The 11977-nt window shown below is 38.6% G+C and overlaps 1 protein-coding gene across 1 annotated transcript; it reads left to right on the forward strand.

Annotated features, from left to right (window-relative positions):
* Nucleotides 1-557: 557 nt before the first annotated feature.
* LOC121437530 (SLIT and NTRK-like protein 4) lies at nt 558-7545 on the forward strand. The gene is given in 3 exon segments (XM_041637396.1): nt 558-618; nt 4222-6628; nt 6630-7545. Coding segments are annotated over 2 exon segments (2511 nt in total). The 5' UTR covers nt 558-618; nt 4222-4271; the 3' UTR covers nt 6784-7545.
* Nucleotides 7546-11977: the final 4432 nt, after the last annotated feature.

Raw genomic sequence — 11977 nt, forward strand, 5'->3', positions numbered from 1 at the left:
CTGTGTGTGTGTGTGTGTGTGTGTGTGTGTTCGCGCGTGCGCGCGCTCGTTCCTTTCCTTGTTAGTGTGCTGGAGGAAGAGAACGGACTCGAGTGTGCTTATGTGGTAGGGTGATGGAGGTTAGTGCAACCGCGTTAGGAAACTAGGGTTCCATTGCCTGGGGATCAGGGTCGCTCCTTCCTAGGGGATGTTTTAGGCAAAAGACGAGGTGGATACCGGAAGAAAAGCGTTTGTCTTTCCCAGTGCGTGGGTAGAAAAGGACTCAAGTGTGGGTTTCTGTTGGAGGGTCAAGTGGCTCAGGAATGAGCCCAGATCGAAGTGGTTCGGGTGTCCGGAGGGAGGGTTGCGTGAGAGCCAGGGGGCGGAGGCGGGGGCGGAGATTCGGGCGCGTGTAAGTAAAGGTGCAGCCTATGTGCGAGAGTCTGGGTGCGCGCGCGGTGTCTGGCCGTGTGCACGCGCGCGCCACTGCCCGCTTGCTTGCCTGCTAAAGGCTGTTCGTTGGTTTTGACCGGCAAGCGGGCGCCAAGAAGCTGGATCCCGATATCTTAGAGACCGCGGCGGAAACTGAGGAGTGAGCCGGAACGCGGTGGGCCCTCTACAGGACTTCGGGCTCCAGAGGTGAGTAAATTTCTAGTCCGGGCTGTGCGAGCTCCAAGGAAAGGCGCGCAGCCTCTTCCAGGCTGGGCTTGGCACAGTGCATGTGCGCGCGCTCAGAGGGAAGCAGGTATCTTATTATTTTTAGTTGGAGTCGTGTTGGTTTGGGGTCCGTTGAGTAGACAAAGTGGAAACGTTGACAAACCCCCACCCCCAACACCGCACACACACACACACACACACACACACACACACCTCCCACTTGCCTATCCATGGCGTGATCTCTTGTTCTAGAGGGCTGAAAGAATCCTGGTTTCCTTAACATCCCTGCCCCTGGAGGAGCCTGGGCAACAGGAAAAGTGTCCTGGTCTGTGGCACTGTGAGCTGTCGGGGCTTCTGCTGGGCTGGGCTTTGTGCTCAGTGTCCTACTCTCAGGCACTGTGCGGGGACTTGGATGTGGTTTTTCAGGCGGTGGCCGGAGGACTGCTCGGAGACTGCTGGTACTCAGCGAGATAGGCAATATGTGTGGAAGAGCCTGTGGGTAACTCTGAGAGCCCAGCAAAGCCGGACAGCGACACTTTGCTAGGTTTCTAAATGTTGAGCTGATTTCTGCCTGGGTGGGTGAACAGGATCCTATTGCTGGCTTGGCAGGTGGTGGCAGGGTGCAATGACCCGGCCACAGCTCGAGGGAACAGAACTATAGAGTCACTCTGACTGTGTCAAATGGGTCTTTGATGCCCCAGTGCTATACCCCTCCTGGCCTGAACTAGTCATCTCTTCTTCTTGCACACCAAATGCATGTCCGGATCTAGAAAGGCCAAAGAAAACTCCAGCAGCTACCTCTTGTGGGATGGGAGCACGCGGAGAAATGTGTGCACAGCGGGACTGAAGGCCCCCGCGACACCGAGCACAGTACCCCGCCCCCGCCCGTGCCACCCAGCCTGAGAGGCTGCTGCTCAGGCAGGGTACCCAGGAGGGGGCTGCGCGCCTACTCTGGGCACCAGGATGCGGCAAAACATTGCGGTACGCGCCAGTGGCCCCTCCATCCGTCGCCTCCAGCTCAAGCTAGCGCTCAATGGGGGCGACAACGGCCGGGCTCTCCACTGTTCTCCCCCACCCTACCCCCACCTCGGTTCTCAGGGAGGGGGCAGCTAAGGTTTCTCATGTCTTCTGCTATGGTGCCACATCGACTTGCTGACCCCTTTGGCAGTGGGTTGCACTCTGCAGGCTCGTTTTCTCCGCTTGGGCATGGAGCGCTAGGAGCGGAACTCTGGTGGATGATGGGTTTGTGCAGTCCTGGGCAGCCTAGGGAGCTGAAGGTCTTGCTAGGCATCACCAAGAGATGGAAATGCTGAAAGGCAAATCCGACTCTCTTGGAAGCCTGAGAGGTGGTTTGGGGTTCCCAACCCATAGTTTACATGCTGTTTTTTTTTTCTTCTTGGTGTGTATTTTTGCTGTTTGTCACGATTTTTAGAATATATTAATGGCATCTCTTTTCCTTATGGTTACTCTTCCTGGCTTCTTTTTTTTTTCTAACCTCGTTTTCCACAGTTCTCCAGCTCTCAGTATCTATTGCCCTATCACTGCCTGTTGGGCTCTCCTTGGTGGGCTGACTCTGCCTTGCTTGTTTGATCCAGCTGCTTTTGGCTTAGTCTGTTTCACTGGAATTGCATTTGGGAACTTCCTAGCTCATCCTTGCGCCTCCCCCACTCCCTTTGCTACTTAAAGTAGAAATTACTAATAAGAGGGCAGCTTCATATATTTTTCACATCTGTTATGCTTTTGTGCTGAATTCTGGTTATTTGAATTTTATTTTGTTTTGTTTTGCTTTTTGTGTTTTGTTTGTTTTTAGTTTGGTTGCATTTTGGTTTCTTTGTTTTTGGGTGGGGGTGGTTGGGAACAAAAAATGACTCAATTGAACTAAAATAGCTGTTGAAAGCTACATCAACACAAGACAAAAAGGACCAAGTGAAATTTTGATTTTGCAATTGAAGTTGTTTTGGGTGATGTCATGCTTAAAAAATTATGACTTCTTTTTGCAACGACAGTCATGCTATAACAGTGAATAAAGGAAATGCCCACCTATATGGCAAACAAATAGCATCTCCGTGACGCTGGCTAGATTCTTAAAATGAAAGCCTTCCTGGATCTTGGCGAATGATTGTCTACCTTGAGTCACATTTGATTTTTACCACTAGCTGATTCCTTGTGAGGAAAAGGAGAAGAAGAAAAAAAGATTTTTTGTGTGACACATTTTTTCTTTGCCCCATTTTCTCATTGTTTAGCTGAGGAATTTATTTACTTAATTAATATTTGGTGGTGATCATATGACAATTGAAGCCAGCTTCCTCCCATTCACTACTGGAAAGATTCACAAGCCTAAAATTGCATCAGTAAAATGATAAAATGCATACTGTTTGTGTCCCATATGTGTTCCATTAATTTCCTTTCCATGAGGCAGAAACTCTCTCTCCCTCCCTCCCTCCCTTTCTTCCTCGCACGTATGTGTGTGTGCACACAGGTTTTTATGGGGCTGGCTTCAAAGGGTTAATTTTTGAGCCATTAAACTCTTGCAAGAAGTAATTCTTCATTTGTTTACAGGCAGGGACATGAAGTTATCTTTTAGGGAGGGTGTTTTGGAACTGAAATATTTAGAATTGAATATATCTGCTTCTGTCAAGGACTGTGCCCAAGGACTGTGCCCAAGGACTGTGACATGTGGACTCCTCTTCCTCAGCAGTGACAGGCTGTGACCAAAGCGAAGGTGATATGTGCTTAAATGAAGGGGTCTGTAGGGACTGGGTTCAAACTGACAAGTGAAGAACAGGAAAGGACCAGACAGGCAAAAAAGCCATTTCTGGTGGGTGGAAATTCTGCCTGGAAATCAGCTGAGCAGTGCAAGAATAAGCTGGTTCCTTTTCTGCTTCCAGGGACCCCAAAACAAAAAACATTTTAACTCTATTTTGGAAATGACAGACAGCAAAGAAGGTGCTGTTTATTAATCTTCCAGTTTTCTAGAACCCCATAGGGTCACCTGTGCTTTTGAAAGCAGATTACATGAGCTAACTGATTCGTGGCAATGTGCTTACCTAAGTACCAAAACGCAGACAAATTTCTTTCCAGGGCACATTCCATGTATCTCTTTTAACTGTCTTCTTTAAAGGAATCCAGTCGTCCCACTGCCATCCTTCACTGAAATCCGAGTTCAATTATGGTCTCTAACTAATTTTAGTTTCTAGCAGAAACCTAGAGAATAGATTTAAACCAATTGTGGTATGTTTGTGGTGTACAGGACATGAAATGAATGATGCTCTAGGTATATTCATTTTAGTTGCAAATTTCAAGCTCTAGGTTAGTGCTTAAGGGCAAATTTTGGTGGTTCAAGTTAAAAATTGAATTTATTAACATGTAAGTATAATTTAAAGTCTCTTTTGTTACCATTTGTTGTATATTCTACACATGCACAAATTACAGATATAAAGTACTGTTCAGTGGTGTACAAATCTGGCTTCCTTAAAAATTACAATGCTAGAGATTGTAGCCATGTATTCACAATGAGATAATTTAAGTACACATATATTTTTCAAGGAATGATCATTGAAAAACTGTTTTCTTTTTATTTTTTAGATTATTTCTCTTTATTCAGAAGCATAGATTTGTTTGCTGATTGCAAGAAGATGTTTCTTTGGCTCTTTCTGATTGTGTCAGCCCTGATTTCTTCAACAAATACTGATTCTGACATATCAGTGGAAATTTGCAATGTGTGTTCCTGCGTGTCAGTAGAGAATGTGCTCTATGTCAACTGTGAGAAGGTTTCAGTCTACAGGCCAAACCAGCTAAAACCACCTTGGTCTAATTTTTATCACCTCAATTTCCAAAACAATTTTTTAAATATTCTCTATCCAAATACATTCGTGAATTTTTCACATGCAGTTTCTCTGCATTTGGGAAATAATAAGCTGCAGAACATTGAGGGAGGAGCCTTTCTTGGGCTCAGTGCATTAAAGCAGTTGCACTTGAACAACAATGAATTAAAGATTCTCCGAGCTGACACTTTCCTTGGCATAGAGAACTTGGAGTATCTCCAGGCTGACTACAATTTAATCAAGTATATTGAATGAGGAGACTTCAATAAGCTCCACAAACTGAAAGTTCTCATTCTTAATGACAATCTGATTTCGTTCCTTCCTGATAATATTTTTCGATTCACATCTTTAACCCATCTGGATGTACGAGGAAACAGAATCCAGAAACTCCCCTACATTGGAGTTCTGGAACATATTGGCCGGGTTGTTGAATTGCAGCTGGAAGATAACCCTTGGAACTGTAGCTGTGATTTGTTGCCTCTAAAGGCTTGGTTGGAGAATATGCCATATAACATTTACATAGGAGAAGCTATCTGTGAAACTCCCAGTGACTTGTATGGAAGGCTTTTAAAGGAAACCAACAAGCAAGAATTATGCCCCATGGGCACAGGGAGTGATTTTGACGTTCGCATTCTGCCCCCATCTCAACTGGAAAATGGCTTCACTACTCCAAATGGTCACACTACTCAAACAACCTTGCACAGATTAGTGACCAAACCACCCAAAACAACAAATCCTTCCAAAATCTCTGGAATAGTGGCAGGCAAAGCCTTCTCCAACCGAAATCTCAGTCAAATTGTGTCATACCAAACAAGAGTGCCTCCTCTTACACCTTGCCCAGCACCTTGCTTTTGCAAAACACATCCTTCTGATTTAGGACTGAGTGTGAATTGCCAGGAGAAAAATATACAGTCCATGTCTGAACTGATACCAAAACCTTTAAATGCCAAGAAGTTGCATGTCAATGGCAATAACATCAAAGATGTGGACATTTCAGACTTCACGGAGTTTGAAGGACTGGATTTGCTCCATTTAGGCAGCAATCAAATCACAGTGATCAAAGGTGAAGTGTTCCACAATCTTACCAATCTGCGCAGGCTTTATATCAATGGCAACCAAATCAAAAGGCTGTACCCTGAAATATTTTCAGGCCTTCACAACCTGCAGTATCTGTATTTGGAATACAATTTGATTAAGGAAATCTTAGCAGGCACTTTTGACTCCATGCCCAATTTGCAGCTACTGTACCTGAACTACAATCTCTTAAAAAGCCTGCCAGTTTACATTTTCTCTGGAGCACCCCTTGCTAGACTGAACCTGAGAAACAACAAATTCATGTACTTACCTGTCAGTGGAGTCCTTGATCAGTTGCAGTCTCTTACCCAGATTGATTTGGAGGGCAACCCTTGGGACTGCACTTGTGACTTGGTAGCATTAAAGCTGTGGCTAGAGAAGCTAAATGATGGGATTGTTGTGAAAGAACTGAAATGTGAGACTCCTGTTCAGTTTGCCAACATTGAACTGAAGTCCCTCAAAAATGAAATCTTATGTCCTAAACTCTTAAACAAGCCATCTTCACCATTCACAAGCCCTCCACCTGCAATTACATTTACCACTCCATTGGGTCCCATTCGAAGTCCTCCAGGGGGTCCAGTGCCTCTGTCTATTTTAATCTTAAGCATATTGGTGGTCCTCATTTTAACTGTGTTTGTTGCATTTTGCCTTCTTGTTTTTGTGCTGAGACGCAACAAGAAACCCACAGTGAAGCACGAAGGTCTGGGGAATCCTGAGTGTGGCTCCATGCAGCTGCAACTAAGGAAGCATGACCACAAAACCAATAAAAAAGATGGACAGAGCACAGAAGCATTCATTCCACAAACCATAAAACAGATGAGCAAGAGTCACAGCTGTGGCCTGAAAGAGTCTGAAACTGGGTTCATGTTTTCAGATCCTCCGGGGCAGAAGGTCATGATGAGAAATGCTGCTGACAAAGACAAAGATTTACTGCATGTAGATACCAGGAAGAGACTGAGCACAATTGATGAGCTGGATGAACTATTCCCAAGCAGAGATTCCAATGTGTTTATTCAAAATTTTCTTGAAAGCAAAAAGGAGTATAACAGCATTGGTGTCAGTGGCTTTGAGATTCGCTATCCAGAAAAACAAGATAAAAAAAAACAAGAAGTCACTGATAGGTGGTAACCACAGCAAAATTGTTGTGGAACAAAGGAAGAGTGAGTATTTTGAACTGAAGGCAAAACTTCAGAGTTCCCCTGACTACCTACAGGTCCTTGAGGAGCAAACAGCTTTGAATAAGATATAGGCCATGTAATCCGACTTCATACAGAGGACATTATTTAATGATGAAAGTGCCTTTTGTTGACTTCTAATTTCCAAATACTATATTATCATTAGGCATAGAGGCAGGTGTTTCCAAGGGCATCTGATTAACTGTAGCTCTAAAGATGTGTCAAGTAGAAGAGACTTTCTTTAATAGATTTTACTACATAAAACGTATACTGTGGAGTCCTGTGGGGATACTGCAAACTCTATTGCCAAAGGGATGCTTTATAAATATAATATACTGAATTTAACCTTAAGAGGCAAATCAGTTTTGTACTCTGATACAAAACCTTTGTCTCTTTTTGCTTTGTAAAGCAAACTCAAGAAAACTGGTACCAGTGTTTGTACCTCAGCTGGGTCCTTCATCTTGCACGTAGATTAAGTTGGTGAAACTGGAATAACCCTTCTTGATTTGTGGCATTGTAACAACTCTGTGTAAAGATTACCTGAAAAGTGTACAAAACAAGCATGCAAAGAGAGAACATTTGATAGTATTTGTAAATTGGTAAAATATATGGCCTGCATCTTGAAACTGCTGGATTTATAATGTTAAATTGTGCAAATACTTGTTTAAAATATATCATGCATTACATAACTATAAAATAAATTTGAACACTTTAAATATTACCTGTCTATATATAAAATCCTAAAGGAGAAAAAAATCAATGTGAGTTGCATAGCATTTGTGGTGATCTAGAGAAAAATATGATGTTTATCAGAATTAAACATGGCTCAAATTAAACTAGAGTTTGTTCTCAGTTATGTCAAATACCCACAATCCTTAAAGGTTGTCCCAAATTAGCAAAGTGCTTACCGTGTGAGCGCACCCAAAGCTATTTTTGTAACATAATTCACATTTATGAAGTACTTTATATACTAAATAGGAGAACATGTACTCCTTAATATGTATTTAATATGCCCGACTTATATTCCTGATCACAGCAAATTTATCAGTAAGTATAAATTGCGATAAGAAAAAAAACATTAAAATGAAACTGAAGCTAATGTGTACAGAAATATTTTGGGCTTTCTGATCAGGTGTAATTTAAAAGTAGAAAAAAAATACAAAAAATACCCACAAAATTTAAAAAAAAAAATCTGTGCTCTTCTTGTGAATTTAGCGTATTATCTTCAGATTTGTTACCAACTGTGCATTTTAAAATAAGCTCCTTAGTTTTATAGTATTGTGTCTGGGGCAGTTGTTATTTGCCATCAATTGTCTTGCTTTTCAGGATTCTATGAGCTTAATTCAAATAGTTTTAATTACAATATTTAACAAAATAATGACTAAGGTTAATATATCTTGTATGTATCAATATCCTGTTCTTTCATCATTGTGACTACTATCAGATAATCTAGTAGAACTGTAAACATCACAGCAAATCTTGGCTATCAAAGCCACAGTGTAAAATGCTTGCACTGGACTCAGATGAATTCATGATCTACAACTACAGCTGATATGCCCCTGTGTTTGTGTGTACTGTTAAGTTCTAGATCAAAATTGATCAAATGAATGAAGTATTTGATAATTTGTTGATATCTGAAGATGTTTAATATCTCTGATTAGAAAATCAATATTCTGAAACTCATTGCCTTTGCCTTCTTGTCCAGTTTTGTGTGTGTGTGTGTGTGTGTGTGTGTGTGTTGTGGTGTGATTAATTATTGTATTATTCAGTAAGGAAGCCAAGAAAGCAAACAGGTATTCTTCATGAATTTCAAGTAGCAGATATTTTGGTGTAGCTTCTAAAAGGATATTACAGTTAACGTTGTAACAACAGTCCCTTTATTAAATACTAATTTCAAGATTTTATTTGTTGGTTCCAATTTTTTAAAGAAAATCTGATATTATTACAAGTGTATGTATATGTGTGTGTGTGCACACATGTGTATTTGGGTGTATATTCATATATATAGTTAATTTGGTGTTTTTTTTTTAGATAGCAAATAAAATCTCCCTATATATGTGCTGGTGCTCTTAAAACTTTAATGTGTAATTTTCAGTTTCATGACAACCTGTGAAACTTTATATAAATATAAGTACATCCAAACAAACAATGCTTTCTGATATTGAAAGAAAAGTGCGTTCAAATGCTAATTTTCATCTGCAGTTTCATAAGGACATTTAATATGCCATTACCATGCATGCATGCATCCATGGATTAAAGGGCTCCTAATGCACACTGACAAGATAAAGATGCGAAGGCTTCCAACAAAGTGTTTTTGTTTTTCCTGTCAATAAAGTGTGAATTCAGAAATCTTAAATGGACACTTAGGAGGAACCAGTAAACTCCATGCGTAATCTGGGACTAATAGGTTGTTGGGATCATGCCTTTTTATTCAGTGTGATGATGCTTGGAAGATGTTTCAAGGTTTCTGCAGAATTGTCAGCGGCAAGAGTACCTAGCACAATCTCAAAGCTTGCTGTAGTATATCAGCTATCTCACACTCTACTGCTGAAAGCTATAAATGCTCAAAAACTTTTAAGAAAAAAAGAGTAATTTAACTGTATGTGCTTATTTGGAGGTTCTACTTGTAAATGGAAGTTAATGAATTCTTGGTTAAGGTAATATGCTATCCTTAACTAAAGTCATTGTGCCTACATTATACAGTGTATGCTATTTTGCACCTGTCTATCATTAGTTCTTGTATCATTTATGGTACTGTAGTTACATATAAATTCTTAGTTGAGTACAAGAGCAGTTTAAATACTGCATCTGTGTTTTTTGGCTTCAGCCTATATTCTTGATGTAGTTTAACCCCTTCAGATATGATATGTACATGGTAAAACATTTTTTTTTAGTAGGCTTTGATTCAAATCTTAAAAAGCCAAGAAGTGATCATCTCTAATGTGGAATAACACATCATGGTCTTCTTGGCATTGTATTCTTGTGTATGAACTGTGTTAGAACAGTTGCAGAGAACACTAGATCTTATGAAATCAGTGAAGGGGTGAGATAATATATTGTGTTCGTGTAATATAAATCAAGTTTTAAATTATTTTTTTATGAAATCAATAAAAATGATTCAATTCTTTAAAAGTAAATCTTTGTTTAATTTTATGAGAAAGCAGCTATTAAAGTACAGTGATTCAAATACATAAGGCAATTTATATCCAATACTTAGTTTTCCATTCTAAATAACACTATCAACAAATATGTTAATTGAAAAGATATTACAGACCATTACCATTTGTTGCTTTTCATAAACCTTTAGTTTTGTGCTCCATAAGGAAGCAAAAATATTAAAGGACATGGCCTCATGAGTAATGCCACAGGTATTTCAGAAATATCAAAGTCAATATAGAAATGTATAGTGATAATATTTATCTAAAATATCATTTGCAAGACTTACATGGATCGTTTCTGAAATGAGCACAGTGAGATTTTCTTTCATCTTTCATTTTTTTCTTTAATTTTTTCTCATCATTGCATCCAAAGAGTTAGGAAGAAAATATATTAAGAATGTATTTATAGTTACTATTTTGAAATAAAGTAGAGAGTATGTATTATATTGTTTTTACCCTGGTTCAATTATTTCTATTTTAGATTAATTAATAAAAGCAGGTGATGCTATAAAATCTAATGTAAATCACAGAAAGAACAGTTCTAATGAATTTTGTTTGCTTTGAATTACACCAAGGTATTAGAATTTATTAGATGTCATTTTTCTGGAACCATTAATAAAATTGTTTGGTACAAAGTTATTTCTGAAGCCACTGTTTGTTAAGTATATTAATCTTTTCATTGTTTTTCAGAAAAAAATAAATAAAACAGTCACCAAACTGATTATATAACTCAAATTTAAGGGTGATATATATGTGTGTGTACATATATATATACATATATATATATAGCTTTATAATACTGTTCACACTCAACTTAATTTTTAAGCCTCTGTTAAAAGATTTTTTTCCTTTATAAATGTAGTTTCAATTTTATTCCTTTGTAGTGGCAGTCCCTCAGAGAACAGTTGTCAGACAGTGTCAAAATCAACATTCTATGATCCTTCTGTATTCTCATCATTTAGAATCCAACATAACTTCAAATAGGCAAATATTAGTATTCAATCTGAACTATCAACTCAAATATTTTCATAGAAACTTCAGAACCTCTACATTCCATAGCAAGCTTGACTAATTTCAAGTTGCTTACACACATAATGACTATTTTTAACTTAGCTTCTTTTAAGGTAACCAAAAATATCAGTCAATTACTTGATATATTTTCTGTGGTTGAAAAAAATGCACTAATTGCATTATTGTTAAATTGAGTGCAGAAAAAATATTGAAAGACTCATATGCCATAAAGTGATTTTAAATCATGTATTCTTAAGCTAATTGAAAAAAGAGTGCACAGAAGTATAAAATGAGATTTCTGTGGCTTTATAACTATACATAAACTGTGCTGGAAGTTGGCACAATATAGATAAGAAGCACAAGGTTCTTAACCACTCCAGTATAGACAAGTGACATGCTGTCAAGAGCCATACTCATGTTCAGTGTTCATTCAATTAGTTACAGGTCAGATTAACTGAACTGAACTGTTGGCAATATCCCTTACTAGGGATAGTTTCAAGTTTAACTGACAATTTTTATCTCTCAATTGCAGATTTCTAGGGGATCTCTCTTTTGTTAAATTAAAACCAAATGGGAGATTAAATGAACCTTAATAACTTATTTGTTTTTTACAAAAGCTATGTGTGTGTAAATTTTAATTTAATTTTATTGTATTATTTTCTTTATTTTATTTAGTTTCTAGTGATTTATAGAATATAATTGGAGAAGGAAAAATTAAAGAAATTGGCTCTATTATCTTTTATATGAAATACTATGGTATTCTATAATTTTGCAAAACTTTTTTTTTTATTTTGTTGTTCTTATATTTACACAGGGGAAATGCATTGAAGATCTGAGGCAATTGAATACTTTGGGTCCAGAAAATAAGACACTGGGAATATAAAAGATCTGAGTTCTACATTGTTTGGTAATTACAAGTTACAATTGCAATAGAACCCAGAACCAAGTGATAACAAGTAAATATTCCACTATAGTTTGCTTTTGTAGACATTGCTTGCACATAATCACAAATTCTAGCCATTCTAATATTATGATATAATGGAAAATTGCTTTAAAATTTATGAATAAAGTTCTTAGAGAGCTAATGGGAGTATGTAAT

This window comes from Microtus oregoni, unplaced genomic scaffold (genome assembly GCF_018167655.1).
Source record: "Microtus oregoni isolate MIOR12 unplaced genomic scaffold, Mior012 000052F_ref0000163, whole genome shotgun sequence".
Lineage (NCBI taxonomy): Eukaryota > Metazoa > Chordata > Mammalia > Rodentia > Cricetidae > Microtus > Microtus oregoni.